The sequence below is a fragment of the Brienomyrus brachyistius genome, chromosome 15, assembly GCF_023856365.1.
Source record: "Brienomyrus brachyistius isolate T26 chromosome 15, BBRACH_0.4, whole genome shotgun sequence".
NCBI classification, from domain to species: Eukaryota; Metazoa; Chordata; class Actinopteri; order Osteoglossiformes; family Mormyridae; genus Brienomyrus; species Brienomyrus brachyistius.
The window spans coordinates 18,596,331-18,616,835 of NC_064547.1; the positions used below are offsets into that span (position 1 = coordinate 18,596,331).

Here is a 20,505-nt window from a genome sequence, read left to right on the forward strand (position 1 = left end):
AACACCACACCAGCCCCGCTCCCCAACATTAGCTCTCCAATGGTTTAGACTCTTCCAGGGATGAGGCTCCCGAGGGCTTTTCCCCCGATCCCCTTCATGATGCATGCAGCCTTCCTGTGGGCGGCTGCAGCAGAGCAGAAGGGTGTCATGCCTGTTTGAACCTAGCTGCTCCTACTGTTCCTGCAGAACTTCTGGTCACTACTACTGGTACCCAAGCTACATACCTGAGCAAATCATCACCCCAATGGCAACTGATATTCAGTGATTTTACAGTGTATACATTTCTCCAGAATTCTTTTTTATTTTGAATTTTTTTACATGGTTGCCAAAACAATTGCAAAATTGTATTAATAGTTAAATGTTTTGAATTTTTAATTAAATATTTTAAAATTAAACAGTCTAACGTGGGCGGCATGGTGGTGCAGTGGTTAGCACTGTCGCCTCACACCTCTGGGACCCGGGTTCGAGTCTCCGCCTGGGTCACATGTGTGTGGAGCTTGCATGTTCTCCCCGTGTCGTCGTGGGGTTTCCTCCGGGTACTCCGGTTTACCCCCACAGTCCAAAAACATGCTGAGGCTAATTGGAGTTGCTGACTTGCCCGTAGGTGTGCATGTGTGAGTGAATGGTGTGTGAGTGTGCCCTGCGATGGGCTGGCCCCCCATCCTGGGTTGTTCCCTGCCTCGTGCCCATTGCTTCCGGGATAGGCTCCGGACCCCCCGCGACCCAATAGGATAAGCGGTTTGGAAAATGGATGGATGGATGGATAAACAGTCTAACACTAGTTTTGTCATAATTGAAATTATTATTGGGTTATTTAAATGTTTTAAGTGTATAATAAAGGCCTTGGAACACAAAAACAGCAAACTTTTTTTCTTTTTTCATGAATGATTCATAAAATGTAATGTGATATATTCTGGTATTGGTTGAGATGTCTAATACAATAGTCCGTTTAAAATCTACCTTACAAAACGGACACTATTGCCTGATCTGACCTCCCATGTATAGGTTTTGTACACAGTTTACGAGGTAAATTATTAGCCGATTATTTGAATAGATTAAAAGGGGAACTCAATTGTGAAATGCAAAACGGTAAATTTACAGACTTTTCCCTCCTGGATAGCCATGCAACCGCTTGTTGTGCAAACATGAGACAATGCCACAGTTGTCTTTGCGGAGTTACTGGCTCAGGTTCTTTACAGCCTTTGTTATATAATGGCTTGTGTTCTTTGTGTACAAAGTGCAGGACACAGCAGTTCTCCATAACTGAGTTAAATTTCGGGACAAGCAGCCACGGCAGTGAGCATTTGAACTGTAGCGTTTTAGCCTTTGCGCTGCGGTGCTAAGTGCTCCTTGTCTCGCTATGTGGCTGTCTCTCTTACTGCCCGTCTTGGATATCAAAGCTCTACTGCTCTTCCTCGTCGCCTTTCTTCTCGTCACAGACTACCTGAAGAATCGGAACCCCCCTCGCTTCCCCCCAGGGCCCTGGGCACTGCCGTTCTTGGGAAACATCTTCAACATCGACATTAAACAGCCTCACATTTACTTGACCAAGGTGAGCAAGTACTTGAATCATTCAGTTTGGCGACTGGTGTGACATGCTAATCTTCCTTATTAGAATGTCAGTAGAAGAGAGAAAGGTTCAAAAGTTGTATACAAGTTTTAAATATTTGTTACATAAGAAAAATAATTTGGCAGCTGCAAATGTGTTATCGTTCAAATTTAATCTGATGTGTTACATCCAGGATTGCATCTGAGAAACAAATAGTAATATTAAGATTACTATACTTATAAAATTGGGAACTATCATGCCTGTTGATAAAACAAGTACAAAATCAAGACTTTTTATATATCTAATGTTGCTGTGCAGGACACTCAGCGCATACATTATTTATTGAGTACTATCACACTAACTGGTTCATCTGTAGTCAGATCATCAGAGTCAGTATGAGTGGAATGCGGAGCACAAGCTGAAGCCCAATTAAACGCATTTGACCTTTTTTAACACCAAGCTGGCCAGCGTCTATGGTGACGTCTTCAGCCTCCGCCTGGGCCGGGATAAGGTGGTGTTTGTAACAGGCTACAAAATGGTGAAGGAGGCCCTGATCAGCCAGTCTGAGAACTTTGTGGACAGGCCTCCCAGCCCCATGGCTGAAAGGCTGTACTCAGGAAATGGCAAGTCAACCCATTGTTTCTTATCAGCCCTTGGCTGTCTCTGGAGGGATGGTCATGTGACTGGGGTCACTTTACTCACTTCATTCCCCTTCTCTCTTTCTTCTGCAGAATGTGTTTAAATTAGTCTATATCGACCCGCTCTATTGCTTGTCATGTACCTTAAGTCGTGTTCAGACCCAATAATTGTTGACTCTGGAAAGGAACTTCAGTCCTCACATAGATCTCATTGCCTGTCCCATCCTGCAACACATTTTTGGTTGTTGTTCTCTTCACCATCATGACCCGAGACAAACTCAGATAGAGACCCTGTGTTCAGGCTATTACAGTCCACCAGCAAACATTGTATAATATAGTTTATCTTCTCTTCCCAGGACTTTTCTTCAGCAATGGGTACATATGGAAAAGACAAAGGAGATTTGCTCTCTCCACCCTGAGATCTTTTGGACTGGGAAAGAAGTCTCTGGAATCAGTCATCATTGAGGAAACCAGATTCCTCCAAGAGGAGCTCGAAAGGGTGAAAGGTCACATACATGGACTCCTGTAAAGCCTGATTTCTGTCACGCAATCTCTGTGTGTGAAACAGCCCAGACTCCTGGGGAAAAGGATGCCTGTTGATGGGTAACGATCTCTTTGTCCCGTCTCACACCTTAGGTCAGCCCCTGGATCCACACATCCTTCTCAACAATGCTGTCTCCAACATCATCTGCCACCTGGTCTTTGGACACAGGTTTGAGTACAGTGACCACAAATTCCAGATGCTGCTCAAACTGCTGTCAGAAGCGATTTACCTGGAGGGCTCCATATGGGCACAGGTAGTGAAGCCTTTCCATGGTTCGGCTTTATGAAATGATTCATTTTATAACCTACTGCATAAAGCACGAAGTAGACAATTATAACATTAAGAGCTAAGTTTAGAACCAGGAGTATTCTCTTGCATTTATTTATTTAGCTGACACTTTTATCCAAAGCGATGCAAAATTAAGAAAGGAAGGTCAGTCAGTCCCTGGTGCAATTGAGGGTTAAGGGCCTCGTTCAAGGGCCCAACGGCAAAATCACACTACCAGCCTTGGGATTTAAACCGTCACCCTTCCCTTCACAGGCACACAATCCTAACCCACTGAGCCACACAGCATGTCACTCATGCAGACTGAAGATATGAAGGAGCATCAGACAAGCCAATGAGTCACATTTATTTTTATCGAAATCTTCTTACCAGTTGACACGATGAAAATCTTTGAAGTGGCAAAGTTTCTAGTTTAAACCAGGCCCATAACCAGAAATTAATTTCAAGAGGATTCTGGCATATTTCAAGGGTGGTTCAAACTCATAATTTTCTACAACATGCCTGGCTCTATTACATCTCCCTTTCTCCAGCTGTATGAGGCCTTTCCATCTGTGATGAGGCTCCTCCCTGGCCCCCACAACAACATCTTCGGTCATATCAGCAAGGTCTGCGCCTTTGTGAGAGAGGAGCTGGAGATGCACAAGGAGGACTGGGACGCATCTTCCCCCCGCGACTACATCGACGTCTTCCTCGCAGAGATAAAGAATGTAAATGGAAGCCGTACGCAGGCAGCATGTACCGACAGCGAAATGAGAGCGTAAAAGTTAATAACTTTGTTTGATTAAACTCTTGTCAGAATACCGAAGACCCTGAGGCTGGATTCAACGAGACCAATCTGACCCTCTGTGCCCTAGACCTATTCTTGGCCGGGACTGAGACCACATCAACCACTCTGCGCTGGGCACTGCTCTATATGAGCAAGTACCCTGAGATAACAGGTCAGGGTGGCCCAGTCACACTAGGTTATGTAAAGGCCACATACTAATCAATGGTACAAATAAACCAATGACATTAAAGCAGTGGCACTTATTTCAAAGTGACATTTTCCATATAAAGCTTAATATCATGACCATAGCACTGGAATGACAAAATCACAGGAACATGAGAGTATAACATACCCTAAGGATAAGATACGACGGATTGGATTAGATTATAATGATAGATTTATTAATCCCACAGTTGCGAAATTTGCATTGTTACAGCAGCCAAGGACAGTGCAGGAGTAAATTTAGCATAACTATACAATCTTACAATAAAGACTGTACGATAAACAAAGAAAATAAATACGTGATATACATGTATGTACAAAGACGGACATCGACAGATACCTCGAGGCAACAGAAATTGTATGATTCGAAATAAACAGCAGCAGCAATTGAATGTTTGATAGCAGCAGAAATAGAAATACTGGAACGCTGAAGAAGAAAAAAAAATCGTTGCACATTATCAGTCCTTCATTTGTGCTTGTACATTTCCCGTCTGTATATGTGCATGCAGTCAACTGCATGTCATTCATTAGAGTCTGACTAGCAGCTGGAAGGAAAGACAATCATGTAAATGATATGATTGTTATTGTTATGTCATAATTTAAGGTCTGTAACTTAATTTAAGGTCTGATACTGCCCCACCTGTACAGAACCTTGGTGCTTCCTGTTATGCGAAAGATGGTTGTAGTTACTTCCTCTCCACAGTGTCAAGCTTAACCCTTTTGTCTGGTTGGATGTGTTCTGTGCCAGAGAGGGTCCAGGTCGAGATAGACAGAGTGATCGGACAGGCGCGACAGCCCAGCTTGGCAGACAGGCTGAACATGCCGTACACCGACGCCGTCATCCACGAGATACAGAGGATGGGCAACATTGTGCCGCTCAACGCCCCGAAGATGGCAAGGAAGGACACCACACTGGGAGGGTTCTTTATCCCCAAGGTGAGCACTGCATGCCACGCCATGCTCTGGCATCAATCCCTTCTTACAGACAAACCAAATGAACTTCAGCACATTGCGGGGAAGAAAGTCCCTGCTGTCTTCAGTTCAACATATCTCAGTGATAAAATAAAGTACAATGTCAGTCTAATCAAATTCATACAAAATTTACCTAAGAAAATCAAGTATGGGTCATTCCATTTTACTCTTAAAACGAAACATTTCAGACCTTTGGAAGGTGCTGTACAGTATGTGTAATTCACATGCCAATGATGTAAAGGCCACTTGTTGAATTGCAATGGAATGACCCGTATACGAATTCAGTGTCAATGTAAACATCCTGGCTAAGAAATGATGAAAATCCAAATCTCTGCATCAGTTCTCGATGTTGGTCCATCTACGAACTTTATCAAAAAAACCAGATTGACGGCTACCTCAGAGCTTAGATTTAGCTAAAGCACCTGAGCAAACCAGCAGCCACACCGAACATGGATCTTAAATTCACCTTTCAGGGAACGGCAGTCCTGACGAACATGACTTCAGTGCTGTTTGACAAGAGCGCGTGGGCCGACCCAGACACCTTCAATCCCGGGCATTTCCTGGATTCCGATGGGAAATTTGAGAGACGGGATGCGTTCCTGCCCTTCTCTGCAGGTAACTGACAATATCTTTAATGAAATTAACTCGGGCAAGATTCAAGTCACATTAAAGAAGGAAAAAGAAACCAAACTCACAATCCCCAAACATCCACAGGGAAGAGAGCGTGCCTGGGGGAGCAGCTGGCTCGGATGGAGCTCTTCCTGTTCTTCACCTCCCTTCTCCAAAAATTCACCTTCTCATTTCTCCCTGGGCCAGAGCCCAGTTTTGTGGGACAAGTTGGGGCCACATTAACACCACTCCCCTTCAAACTGCATGTCACCCTTCGCTAAGAACAGTCTTGATGCGGCAGAGGCAAGGACAGGGATACGCGGGTCCTGCTTTTCCACTGCATTCCACTGCCTACTGTCCTGTGAATGATCCATCTGCTGGTCACTCTGCTGTGACTCATGAAGACCACGCTGTTAAAATTACACTTTTATACACACACCCTCAGTTTTTTAAATAATTTTGACTCAACTGCTAAATAAGTCATTAAAGAAAGTGCTGCACGTGGATTTGTGCTTTAAAACTGGCTTTATTTTTATCATGTACTCAGCAAAGGTAAATTAACCAAGTCCTCACAGCAAAACTGAAGCACACATAGCAACCAAACAATCAGAGAACCCACAGATACATTGATTTGATTTGAGAAATGCTGTCCAATAGCCGCTCAAACGTAACAAAATCCAGCGTACACAGCGGGTCATCGGAACCATGTCTAAATTAACAAGACAATTAACAAATATAGAATACTTTATTATACTATAAATATGACACTAACGAGCTAAAAAAAATTATGTATTTTATTGTCAAATGCTTCTTCTTTTTATGTCAAATTTACCCAAGAATTACCATGGAAAAGGTTTTTAGATTAAATCTCAATATTTTAAAATCTTTAAAAAATATCTCAAATCTCTACGGCATTTAATTTATATATGACTTTAATATGATTTTATGGGTTTCTTTTTTGGTTTACACTGATCAGATTCTGCCTTAGTAATAGTCATTTATGTTGCTTAAATCAACTGGGGTTATCCAGTATTTTATCATGATGTTTTCATGTTTTTTTCAACAAAACAAAAAAAGTCATTTTGTAATCCACTTCGTGGATACTTTGTGCATGAATGCGACTATTATATAGTTTAAAAACAACAGTGATTTTAAAAGACCAGAGTGTATATCTAGCTGAAAGATACAGAGTAGCTTGAAATGAAATATAAATAAAACAGGGGAAAAAACGGTGGAGAGAAGTGTTCGAGTGCAATTAGAGACCCCTAGTTTTTCGGCCGGGTCTATTCTTACTGGAACTACTCTAATAAACCTGCATAATATAAAGGAGGAGAAGTCAACTTCCGAAAACTTCAGGAGTCACACTATTTGCGTACGACAGAAATCCCTGTGCACAGCTCATAAATATCAAATGTCAAAAGACAGGAGTGGTCATCCTCGTCATTCTGACACTGTCCCTTGGCATTTCTACAAATCAGAACACAAAACTGAAAGGACCAAAGCTACCTATATAATTTCAACAGAGCATGCAGTAGTCAACTCACTCTTTAAGCAGAAATAAGTAGCACAGGTCGAGCTGGCCCATTTCAAACAACACGTTAAGCACAGTACCCCTTGGAGGGGCCCCGATCCCAGCAGATGTACAGTGTCTCTATGCGACAGGAGACACCCCTTCGAAACGCGCGGACTACAGCTACCGCGAGAGGAGAAGAAGCTGATGTCCAGCACCAATTCGCTTCCATTTTTATATTCTATTTGTACATTTAATCACAAGAAGAAAAAAATCCTGTAACAATTATATTATTAAATCTGCTTTATAAAGAATTTTAAACACACTTCTCCTGTCCGTATGTGCCCAAGCTAGTTATATATACACGAGGATGACAGCGTTCAGCTTTATACAGTTATCACTATGGAAACTGAGTATTCACAGAATTTCCCTGACCTGGGATCAGCTACCAGGCACAATAGCATGACCCCAGATGTGACCCGAACCCGCCGCCACATAAAGGGACCCCAGTGCTGGCCGAGCGGCTTTGCGGGTTTGACCTGTGTGGAGTGGAAGCCGTGACCGGGGTCCGAGATTCTCGCTCCGGTGCTTAAGGTCACTTGATGGCGCGTTCGGGGTGAGGAGCAGCGTTATTTGGAGGGGGCCGCAGCCACGGCCACGCTGACTGACAGGGGGCGCCGGGCATTGGTCACCTGCCGCTGCTGTGCCAGGAAGGATTGGACAGGGGGCGCTGTTGTGGAGTTGGAACGCCCGGCCAGCCGCGACTCGATGGCCATCTTCTGGAAGGTCAGGCTCTGCGGGGCACCGCCAGAAAGCAGCCATGACACCCAACACTCATTAGAGTAACACAGGATATTAATCAATCAATTAGCATCAGTGTCACAGAGCGAGAACCTTAAACTGAAATGATCCGAAAGCAGCAACGGCAGGCAACAAACACTACAGCAGCACACGATATTAATCAGTGTCGGAGTATTAATGTTAAACAGCACAGTTTAATAAAGCATACTGTATATTAGTGTTGTCGAAGTTAACACATTAACACGTTAAGTCATGTTTTTTTTTTTTTATTCATTTTAAATTATCCAATTAGAGAATAATCTAAACAACATCTTAAAATAGATTTTAATATCTACAATACAGACTGCAACATTTTTTGATGGTATTGCAACAACTGAGTATGTGATTAATCCCCAAGGAGTGAGATTAATTCTGATTTTTTTTTTTTAAATGAACCATTCGACAGCCCTATTAAGAATCTTTGCTCACCCTATTCATCCATTGCTGTCCCATCAAAATTAACACACACAGCTAATAGTGTATCCCTAGTATCAGGGCTGCTGATTTGTCTGTCTTCCACTCTATGTTGCTACATCTATGTTAAGCAAACGTCAATGTCAGAAATATAAACATGAAACTGCCCTGGGAGCACTGGAGGCCGAAAACGTGGAGACGTCTCAACACTAAGTGTTTGCTGCGTGTCATGCAGAGGGGTGCCGCTCCCCACCAATCAGCTCACAGCTCTGTGAAGACCACGTCGCCTGTGGCTGGCCTACCTTGTTGTACCAGGCTGTCACGATGAGTTTCTCCTCATACTCGCGGAGTTTCGCCTGCTCACACTCACGCTACACCGGGAAGAGGAAGAAGTTGCCACTGTTATCGTCATCGTCATCAAAGATCATCATCGAAAATGTTTCCAACATCACCCATCTTTATCAACACACAGCTCCGCCAAACACATCTCTCTTCCAGCAGACCAGGCTTGGACTGTACCTCAAGACTCAAGATTTTTCTGTCTTTTTCCAGAAGCTGATTTTTCAGGGCCTGGATTTCAGCTGTGGCCGGGTTCAGTTTGGGATCCAGGGCCCTGATGACCTACGAGTGACCATCCAGAGCATATATTGAACCAGACACACAGACCTGTGCTGCACTCACACCACAATCCTTTCCCTTGCTGGGCCTCAGAGCTCCTGCCTTCCAGCTGAAGGTTCTGACTGATATGACTTACATTCCGGGCTTTCTCCAGGTACATCTTGTAGCGCTCTTCCATCGCCCTCATGTCTTCATCCTTTTTTTTCAGAGCACCAAGCAGCTCATCAATCTTCAGGGCTTCAGGGAAAGATAAAGACAGCTGGTCTTTCACTCAAGGAACTTTCTTTAGGAGGTGATTGTCGGCTGGAGGTACAGACATCACCTGAAGGAACCTTCATGATATTACAAACAAGAACGATGAGCGTTTGACGTATGATGCACCCCCCCTCTGCTAACAAATAACAAACATAAATGACCACAGGGCCAGATATGGGGGGGTTCATTTCACTCACTGGTCTGCGTGCTGTCTGGTTGCAGATCTTCAAGAAGCTCCTTCTTCTTCATGATCTCATCCTGAGCCTCGTTCAGCTGCACCCTTGAAAAGATCTTACAGCTCATACCTCATATCCACCTGCTCAACTGCCTGGTCATCAGAAGAAAGAATGATGGCAATTCAATTCTACAGTCCTACTTACATGTGAGCATCCAGTTTCTGCTTCAGATGCGACTGTAAATAAAAACAGAGGAGCTGTTAAGGCAGAAGAGGACCATAAGGAGGAGTCCTTACGTGCTTCTAGAAGGAATTCCATCACCATCTACTTCCACTTATATAACTAGCAATAAAATATGCATGAAATTCCACCAACATCTTCAGTTTTGGATCCTTGGCCTTGCAGGGCTTTCTGGAGGTCTTCCACCTGGAGCTGCAGCTCAGAGATTCTCTCTTGGTTCAACCTGAGGGAATGACAGACCATGCAGCCCGTCATATTGCGTTACAAACAGTACTTATCTGAGCGCTCCAGGTGTTCACATCGTCTTATACGCAGAAACCCCAGTGGAATTGCAAGGAAAGCAAAAAACTGATGATCTTAACCTCAATGCTGCCATCCCTTCCCACAAGATATTTCTAGACTGGTGGACAGCGACAGTCCATCGTTCTGCTTATATTACCGGTACCATGTTATGAGAGCTACACTGAGCCTCCTGCAGGCTTTCTTATGCATCTGCATACTGCAATTCTTTAGTTTTCACATATCCCATCATGCTCTTTCTTTTTAAGACATACACACATATAGAGGTGAGTGAAGCTTGGGGTTACACTGGAGGGTCAGTCGCTGGAGTATTTTTCAGGAGGTCTAGGGCCTTGCTTGGGAGCCCATGAACATAACCCTAACCCTGCCAATCACAGGGTTCAAACCGGTGACCTTCCAATCACAGGCACAGCATCCGAACTCGCTCGGCCGCAGAGCATTTCCGTCACGGTGGCACCTGTTCTCCGTGTCCAGCTGCGTCCGATCCCGGTGGGCTTCCTCGAGCCGGGCCTGCAGCTCGGCGATGCGCTCGTTCTCCGATCCCTCTCTGTCCAGGCGCAGCATCTTGTTCTCGTGCTGCAGCCGGATGAACTTCTCCCTGCGGGGAGGGTAGAGAGGACTGAGGTGGGGAAGCCAAGCACGGCCTGCTGCTGGTGGCCTGCCAGGCCCACAGTGAGACGCAGAGAGGACCTCAGCAAACTAAAGCTGCAGGTACCTGTACTCTATAGGCAGGAGTTCTGCTGCGAGGTTGTCATGCGTCGCATTTCCTGCAGGAAACATTCCTATCAAGAAAAAGAAAATCTGATTCCTCTTTCTTCACAGACGAGTGGGAAAAACATAGCAAGCAATATACATGTTCAGCATAACATATTGAAATCCCTCTTAAAGGCATCACCATGGCAACAAAGCCTCCAATGGCAAACCTGCTTGAAGGAACTGGCTCTGCTGAGCTTGTGTGCAACGTAGCTCCTCATTGGTCTCCTTCAAGGAATCCCGCTCGACAATCACTCTCTGGTTTGGACAAGCAGCCGTATCACAAAAGAGAATAAAAACATTTAAATTTGCCACATTGAAGAATATTACAAGTAAAAGAATGTAAATTAATCTGTGATGCTTATTGTATTGATGTTGGAACTGACAATAGGCTAATTCAATTAACATCAGCATTAGTCATTACCGCATGTTCCGCTCTCGGAACCATAAGCAGGACTTGCATTCATTGACTGTACCTCTTTCTCCTTTATGACAGTATCGTATTTCTCCTCAAACTTCTTCATTTCAAAGGCCAAGTTATCAGCCCTCCTGGACTCCTCTGACAACTTCCTGTGCAGCTCCTGGACCTGATATGAAAAGAAAAGAACATACACAATAATCCGTCCATCCATCCATCCATCCATCCATCTATCCATCTTTTCCAGTTCAGGACAGAGGTTAGCCTGGAGTCTTTTCCAGGATGCTAAGCCCACAAGGTAGGGGACACACTGGATGGAATGCTGGCCCATTTGTGGGTAATTCAGAGATGCCAAATCACCTAACAGTACATGTGTGGACTGTGGGTGAAGGATTAAACACCGGATGAAAATGCAGATGGTACAAACAGAGCTGGGGACGCGATTTAAACCTCAAACGTGGAGGTGTGGCCCAGGTGTTACCTGCCCGCCAAGGAACCGTGACACCCGATCTTTAAACAGAGGTAATATTCTTTTGTGAACCGTCTCATTATGTATTTGCATTAGTTCAGTGTCGGTTTCAGAGGTGGGGAGGGCAGGATGAACAGGTGCATTACATACAAGAACCCCTTTGTTCTGAGCAGTCAACAGAACCAGGTGGACTTTCCCTCTCTAATGATACATGGGGGGAGCAACATAGCACAAGTAAACATACCAGGAAATAAAGAGGAAAACTCAAACGTGTGTTGCAAGAGGTGGGACCAAAGAAAAACCAAATCTGGCAAATTGACGCCACCTGGAGGTCCCTACACCACATGACGAGGCTCACACTGGACATTTCCCCTGACTGATTCTTCGGTCGCTAGTATTAGCTACACATCCACACATCAAGTAAATCAGGTCCCTGAACACTTTCAGCCTCCAGACACTGATCTGTTGTCTATGATCCCTTAGGTGGTCTCATGTATCCTGAATGCTGCTAATCGTTCAGTTGTTTTTAATATGAATAGCTCTATCATTCGATTCTTGCAATGTTCTTTGTAACACATTACTTGCACTTCTTACTGGTCATTCATCGAAAGCTTAGCCTAGCTGCTTAGCTGGCTCCTTGACAGCTGTATGTCACTTCGGAGAAAACTTTACCATCTGGTAAATAAATCAATGTCGATAGAAACTGCAGTCAGGAAAGACATCAAACCCATGGTCAAGATTCTCGGAGCAACAGAATTGACCCTGACACCTGTGGTCAGCTTGTTCACTCTGAGACATGCAACATCTCATGTACGTGTGAAGGTCCTGCAGCTAAGCACCCCACACTGAAGCTTACCTGCCTCTTGTAGGTCTCCAGCTGGGTTCGTGCTGCATTGGCTTTGCGCAGCTCCTCTTCCAAGCTCACGGTGTTCTGCATGTAGGTCATGTTCTTCTCCTCGAGAACCTTCACCTGCCGCCGCAGGTCGCTCAGGTCCTCCAGCTTCTTCCTGTAGGTCTCCACTGAGGCCTCCAGCTTCACGGCCCGGTCTGAGCAGCTCCTGTACCCAGACCGACGGACAGACAGGGGTCACACAGAGGAAAGCGTCCTGTGTTTAGAGCATGTGAGGTTTGGCTCGGGCGTGCCAGGCAGACCTCAGGATGTCCAGCTCATCCTTCAGGGAGCGCGATTCCTCGGCCAGGCTGGTGAGCTCATCGTTGCGGTGCTGCACCTCTACTAGCTGCTTCTCCAGCTCCTCGCAGTGGATGCGGTAGTCATCTTTCGCCGCCTCTAGCCTGGTGGGGTCAAAGACACGTGCTACAAAGCCAGGCACAAGGTGACTCGTATTTATGGCTCATTATCAACACCAGATATGGCAATAATTCAACGTAACCGCCAGACAAAAACAGTACATTCATTGCCAAATTACCATCATACCATCAAAAATAACCAGTATTTTGTTTTTGACCACAACACCTGCCAATCGACAGCATTCAGATATCACGTCTTAGCAGGTTAAAAGAACTGGAGGTTGTATCGTGCCCACGAGCAGATCAAGATGCCCATCTCCTAGGAGATGAACCTCACCGCCCCAGGTTCAGTCCTGTGGCTGTCAGGTACAGGCTTCTCTGGCCTGCAGAAGGCTGATGCAAGGTCAACACCTGAAGTTCTCCTCCTGAAGCTGCTCCAGCTGGAACTGGAGCTGGCAGTATTTCTTCCCCGACGGCGTATTGGGGTCATCGAAGGAGTCCAGCTGGCTGGATCGGTCTGTCAGCAGGTCGTTCTCAGCCAGCAAGCTGTTCCTCTCCTCCTGGAGCACGGCCACCTGACCACAAAAGACCGACCGCTCCCTCAGACTCTGCACCCCGGACCGCGCGCGGGCGGCTCACGCTACCTGTTCCTCTCTGACCGGAAGCACAGTGCGAACAAAATGTAAAAGCACAGCGCATCAGAATGATCAAGCGAAATCACCTCGTATATACAGCCGGCGAGACGCAGTTCTGGTGTGGGATTACGGGAATGCAGACAGAGCAGAGGCCCATACATCAGTCGTGAATGTATCCCAATAAAAAGTGAGTCAGGCATTTATGCACCAGCAGAGGATCAGGCAGAATAATCTCAGGTTTGAGCCTCAGAATACATACCAGTGGCCTGTACTACGAAGCGGGGTTACTGGCTTATCGGGGTAACTTGTCGGATTTAAGGTACCACAGTTTGAATGGACTTCTTTCACTTACATTTTGCCCAAGCTACCTGAAATCCAACAAGTTACCCCGATAGGCCAGTAACCCTACTTCATAGTACAGGCCCCAGATTACACCCTAGGGGGTGGGGAGGGCATTTAGCATCCCAAGGGAGAATTTTAAAACAAACCTGTTTCACAGTCTCATATTATGCATTTGTCATTTTTCCAGAATTACATGGAAGGTATTATTATGACATTCCATGATTTTCCAGGATCCGTTACGTTACAGCAGAATTGAGGTCCAGCCGCAGCTGACTGCTCTGTGCCATCGCCAAACAGCCAGAGCCTCAGCATGCAGCAGCGCGTCCACAGAATGCGACCTCACCAAAGTCGGCGACGTTATGGTACTAAGCACTGTCAAGCTGCGGATTTTATTCATGAGACATACCCCCCCCCCACCGAAAAACCTTCAGAACTGGCCAATCCAGACCGCACCTCCATAAAGTTAACGCATCCACTTTTGTGTCCTGCAAACTGAGTGTTGCACGCTGCAAGCCCCGAATCAGATCAACGCTGTTAACGTGACTCCATTTACACCACCGTGTTGCAGGAAAGAGACATTAAAAGAACACGATGATGACGAAGTCACGTGTTAGATGGTTTATGATCATGTGACAGGAATTAGGAATTAGGAAGATGAGTCGACACGCACGGATGCTTGGCATTTAACGCAGGAAGACAACGGCGATGTTGTTTAGGTCACCCCTGGTCCCCGGGACCCTGTTAGCCTTGTTAGTGGTGGTCTGGCTGGATAATGAGCTCCTACTTACCACGTGACCTTCATATGGGGACTGAGTTGTAAAAGTCTTATAAATGAAATCTGTCAAGAACCATCATATGAATCAAATGCGTCAGGAATCAGCCAATGGATAAGCAACACAAGGATGCTATTAATAAGGCAGTGATCAAGCAGTTTGTGCATCATTCTCCTTTTATGATAATATTAGGACACACAAATAAGCATTTCCGCACAAGAGCGTAATATTGGGTTGAACATTGGGGGGGGGGGGGGGGGCTGAGATCTCCACTCATTTAGGGAAGTCTAGGGTTTTGTATTTGGTGGTCTTTGTATTTTACGCCAATATTGCAACAAATCCTTAACAAAGGTGGTGAATACATGCTAAGGGGTTTGAAATACACCACCTGCTGAACTGGGGGGGGGCTGTGTTTATCCCCGGATGTGGCACACCCACCTGAGTGTCCAGCTCAAGGCATCTCTTGGCCAGCTCTTCCTTCTCAGATGCCAGCTCCGAGAGGTCCTCCAGCGCCTTCTTGAGCTGAGGACCACAGCCGCAAGTCCGCATCAGGCTTACAGGGCCGGGAGAGCCGGGCGTCAAACGCGAGGGCGTCACCACCTTCGCGGCGCCGTGCAAATACCTACCTGCTGCTCGACGTCCAGCAGAGGGTCCACTCCAAATTGTGACATCTGTTCCTTATTCATTAACTGGCAGATACAAACAATACAATTATGACTATTTACTGTGGTTTTATGATGAACGCCACAAAGGTGAACAAGAACCTGCGGAGGCCACAAATGTTTGGAACCTTTGCTAAAATAAATCCATGTTTTTTCAGTGCTGTTGAAAGGTCAACGTACTAGTAGCAGTGGCATAAATAATACAACTGCATTTCCCAGCATCCACTGCACAGGCATAGCAAAATTTGTCATATTATGGGAGCAGCGTTCAGGTCTCCCTTTCTGCAGGGTAACATCTCCAGAATAAGTGAATCTCTGTTTGACAAAAGCATTCATTCTCATTTCTGTTCTCTGAATGGACACATTATTTTCTGAGACCGTTTTCTCATTTCAGATAAAAATCTTCTTAAATCACCTCCTGAATGGCTGTCATCACGACATGCTGCACTGACTCCTCCAGCGTCATAATGATCTGGATATATTCTGCGAACAGAACAGTTCAGGGAACAGGTCTATTTTATGAATACATATTGGCTAAAGTTTGCTTACATACACAACAAATCTTATCCAGTTCAATAACAAATTTAGCAATTTAGTAATTATTATTATTATTATTATTATTTTTAAATAATAATAGATTAGGAACAAAAACATGTTAAATCAATTTAACTCTCCACAAACCTCATATAAAACCCTGGTACAGTTTTGTTCCCCAAGGTAGAAACATTAATGTTCCCCCTATGGTACAAAAATGTTACTCAGAGTCCATTTCTGTACCTTAAATTAAACTAAAAGGTACATTTACCTGCAGCTAGGGTACAACTGGCAGAGCCTTGAGGGTACAGCCCTAGTGACGAGTAATTGTACCCTCAAAGGAACAGTTTTTTTTTTCTGACAGCAAAATGAGGCATGACAGAAGAATTTTAAGACATGTAAAAATGTATGTATTAAACTAATGAAGGTTATACATTTGAAATTCATCCTATAAAACCTGAAGCACATCCCACACAATCATTCAGTCACAAAATTTAATTCATGCTATATACTTCTAAAATAAAATAAAGCCTATACTTTAAATATCACCTGTTATATGCAAATAAATAACATCTAATTCACCATTCCTAAATACAAATCCAGTTCTTTTCCGTAGCTCCCCCTGAATTCCCATTAAAATTCCAGGTTACCTTGTTTTCTCTCGCATTTAATGGCGCAGCCCAACACCAGCTGCAGGAGGCGACCCAGTTCCACGGGGTCGGAGTGTTCAGCCACGCGGACCAGATCCGGGAGCGGGAAGTCAGTGATCTGCTGTGCCAGGACCTGCCATTGTGCAGTAACCACAAACACGCCAAGGCACATTCTGCTGGTCAGGTTAAATGCATCACTGGTGTACAATGAGTATGGTAAAAAAAAAATAAACACACATACATATAAATATGTGTGTGTGTGTGTGTGTGTGTATATATATATATATCGTGAAAGATGATACACAGTACAGGTATATATTAAACACACAATAATTTCACAAAAATTTATCTCCTGCTACGTATTTATTTTGACACTTGTCCTAAATGTCACAAATGTTGAAATGTTGGACTGCTTTGGTTCTCAGCAATACAAACGAGTCGATCTGCACCGGCAGCATTTCACAGGGAGGGCGCTGGACCACATTCAGGCACTCGGACGGGAGAGTTTCACCCAGGGATCAATAAAGTTCATCTTATATTATCGACTCGGATGAAGGTCACGGCAGCACGACGGCAAAATGCATCTTTGGAGAGTGACTGCCAGTAATTACTGAAAATTCGCATTCCGTACAATTTCTGTTCCTTATGATAAGGCATGTGCCTGTATCATTTAATGAATGATTTTAAAGAATTCATTATTGTATTATATGGCAAGACGAATGGGGGTGAAATAAGACGCTTACCTCGTTATAGTAATCCACCACCATCTGAAGAATCTTTTTTAGGTTGTTCATCTGTGTAAAATGAAAAATAAACCACTAACTTGTTGTTGTTTTCCAAATAATAAAATGGTTACAAACAAAACGAACTGCATTTTATAGTCATACGAGGACTATAAATAAACGTTGTTGCTTTAAGCAATATACCGAAGGGCTTGAATAGTGAATGTGCTGAACTAAACTGCACAGTTTAGTATAAATCGCACAAAAATAACATTTGTGCTGAATATACAAACTGTGAAGTAAAAATACTCGTCTGCAGCAAAATTTATGCACAACTGACCGATTAATATAAAACCGTGAACAAATAGCAATGGGAGTGAGGAGATTGTGCTCTTCTGTCTGCAGGATGAGTTGGGGACGGTGTGCGCCTCTGCCTGTTCAGAGGTTGTGCCCATCACCAGAAGGTCACCAGTTTGAATCCCAGGATTAGCAGAGTGTTTTCACAACTGGGGCCTTCAGCAAGGCCCGTAATCCTGCTTTCTCCATTGCATGTCGCTTATGATAAAAGCATCTGCTACGTGTGTAAATGTAAGTTCCTCTCCAATTTACTGTGAAGAGCAACATCAGTGATGTCACGTCGGAAACCAGTGGATGGTCCGCTATCGATCTGAGGGTATGATACCTTTAGCCTCCAGTTTTCAGACACATCCTCCTTAATACGAGTCAGCCAATTGTCATTGAACCACGCGGGGTCTCTGAAAAACAGGTGCCAGTTAAATACTGAAAGGACATTTAAAGAAAATACCACATTCGGCTACCCGCTAATAATTCAACACATAATTTATCTCAGGTTTTCTGAGTTTCAGGATAGACATTTCGGCTGTAAATCGTTTCACCAAAAGCAAGTAACGTGTGAAAGACACTCAGCGTTCATCCACACCAAACAATGGGCAAAGAATGTACGGATAACCAACTTAGGATACAAACCACATCTCCTCCCTGTACAGGGATGACTGCCATAAAGGATGCGTTTCTTCATCCTTTATATTTCTATTGTCCCACTGTAGGGTGCCTCTTTTTCCGAAATGCATTTTCCCATCACATTAGCTAAATTTAAAGAGCTGAGTTAAAGAAAAAAAACTAGCCAAGATATATCCTTAGAAAGGAAGCTTGTTCTTTAGTCATCGCTTCGGTCTTCACTCTCCTCGCAGCAATAAAGATTTTTTAACTGCTTGACTGACTACGATGTAGAATCAGAGTGTTCCTCTGTCCAGTCGTTAGCACAATCTGACTTACTGTCCATACCCTTAGCATGGTACAGTCTAAATGACTGTAAACCAGCTTGATTTTAGTTAATTAAATTCTGCATCCTATTGCAATGTGATTTAAATTACCAAAATCACCCGAAAACTGTACAGGAACCTCACTTTCTCTAGATGCATTGATGCCTCCATTGGTACTCTTAGTTAAATATCAGAGGCATATGCGAGAAGGTTGGCAGTGATTTTCACAAAGGAACTACAGAGGACTGCTTCCTATCCTGGAGTTAAAATAAGAGTAAACACATTTCCTTGGGTGAAGGTTTAAGCTAGCCACATTTAGGTAAGAAAGCCAGGAAATCCACCAAATGAAGCTCTCTCTCTCAAATCTTTTCCTAACCCAAGGGGGTGTACAGTATCCATGGCGACACGATGGTGCCCTCCCACAACTATAAGGGACTCACATTTGATGAAGAGCCTGAGAAATGGGCACTCCTGTAGTCAAGTCCTGCACTGTCTTGCAGGATGAAGAGGTGTTGAAAGTCTGTAACTGGAGAAAAAGATAAATGAAACATATTCTACTACTGCATTCTTGAACTAATAAACACAGCTAATGTGTGACAGGTAGAGTCCCCCCCCCCCATAATTCTGAGGCTGTGAATTTGGCCCCATTGCAATCTGTGTGTACTCATGCTCATGATCATTGTTCTTAAGTACATTCATTACAAAATTCAAATACATGCCGTTCTGTCCATTTAAATCCAAGTGTGCTGTTCAGAACCACCAGGACTGTGTGCTGCACAGATAAATTTGCTTGCTTTGATTTTAATGATAAGAAGGCATCACCACTGCAGCAAAATCCCCAAAATGACCAATACCACATCAATTATGATCAGATCTCCAACAGATCAACCTCTGTGAAACAAATGTCTAAAATAATTGACGGTTGCTGCCGGATTCAAAGTGAGATTCCTGCTTCCGTGAGTGACAGCACTGGCCCCCCTCAGACCGATACAAGATCCAGCTGGTGAATTCACCACTAACATGTACAGATGCCCTGGTGCACTTCTGAGGTATCTGAAGCCAGATACTGATACGTGTAAAAAATGACTCACTAACAGAACAGGGAGAAATGATAGCAACACCTAGCAACATGCATAGACTCGTAATTTACACGTCTTCCACAGTGGCCGCCTTCCCTATATGCAACTTATACGTCCTTGGCAACAAGCCACTGTTTTTTAAAGGGGATGCTCGACACCTGTCATTTATTAACCAACAGTCACCAAAACGCGTGTCTTTTGGCCGATCACTGACGAAATATCTAACTGGTGCCTAAGTTTAAAAGCACAATCTGGGTGGTAGCCGGTTATACGTAAATATTTAATTGGTCAATAGGTATTAAGACGCAGGTACTTGTGAAAATTGCGTAAAGGCTGGCATAGCATCATCAAATATGAAACTGCTAGCCATTCAGCAGCGTCTTCGCCAAGAGTGCAAATATGTACGCCGTGCAGGACCAGAAACTGAAAAGCGGCATAAAAATGCCTATCCTGTAATTATTTTTTTTAAAGAAACAAACAAATAAAATGCTCATTTACGGACACGTAAATGGCACATACACTATGTAGCTACCGCAAGTTAGAAGACGCTACCTGCGACAGGTAAACGCTCTGGTAGGTCGCGTTAATAAGATTAAAACCGCGATACCGACAGCCTCAGCTAGCCGATTTCGGGGCATTATAGCTAGACCCTGAGCTTACCCAAATTATTAAACTTTCGCACAGGACTGTCTTGGAATCCATTTCTTCCCGGTAAATGTTTCCGTGCACCTGTCAACAATGCGTCTTTTCCCCTCTCCGCTGGCTTGACCTCACCTAAGGGGAGGGGGGAGGCGTGTGCGCTCGTGTGCTTTCCAACGTAAAAGACGTAAGACCCCTGAGTCTTCGCAGCACTGCCCGGCTAGAATGCCGTAGCGGTTTCTTGAATACGTTTCGCGCTCGCGCTAGCACATTTCGTTCGGAGTGGGATTAGAGGAGTGACGAAAAGAAAAGCCAGATATTGACAAGTGAATAGCCAATCACGACTGGCCCCAAGCTACA

At 44.4% G+C, this 20,505-nt stretch overlaps 2 protein-coding genes across 2 annotated transcripts; one reads left to right on the forward strand and one right to left on the reverse strand.

The window, feature by feature from the left end:
* Positions 1 to 1,089: 1,089 nt before the first annotated feature.
* On the forward strand, positions 1,090 to 6,105 carry LOC125709312 (cytochrome P450 2J2-like). The gene is made up of 9 exons (XM_048977614.1): positions 1,090 to 1,552; positions 2,010 to 2,172; positions 2,544 to 2,693; positions 2,824 to 2,984; positions 3,547 to 3,723; positions 3,813 to 3,954; positions 4,753 to 4,940; positions 5,450 to 5,591; positions 5,691 to 6,105. The coding sequence occupies exons 1-9, from the start codon at positions 1,361 to 1,363 to the stop codon at positions 5,864 to 5,866; spliced, it is 1,491 nt and encodes a 496-aa protein (XP_048833571.1). The 5' UTR covers positions 1,090 to 1,360; the 3' UTR covers positions 5,867 to 6,105.
* On the reverse strand, positions 6,092 to 20,339 carry hook1 (hook microtubule-tethering protein 1). The gene is made up of 22 exons (XM_048977600.1): positions 20,167 to 20,339; positions 18,868 to 18,953; positions 17,827 to 17,899; positions 17,166 to 17,216; positions 16,423 to 16,555; positions 15,654 to 15,721; positions 15,203 to 15,265; positions 15,015 to 15,098; positions 13,238 to 13,401; positions 12,731 to 12,871; positions 12,435 to 12,636; positions 11,168 to 11,278; positions 10,862 to 10,949; positions 10,654 to 10,720; positions 10,396 to 10,536; positions 9,774 to 9,861; positions 9,603 to 9,634; positions 9,420 to 9,502; positions 9,104 to 9,204; positions 8,869 to 8,970; positions 8,652 to 8,720; positions 6,092 to 7,889 (listed from the first exon to the last, which is right to left on the reverse strand). The coding sequence occupies exons 1-22, from the start codon at positions 20,206 to 20,208 to the stop codon at positions 7,725 to 7,727; spliced, it is 2,154 nt and encodes a 717-aa protein (XP_048833557.1). The 5' UTR covers positions 20,209 to 20,339; the 3' UTR covers positions 6,092 to 7,724.
* Positions 20,340 to 20,505: the final 166 nt, after the last annotated feature.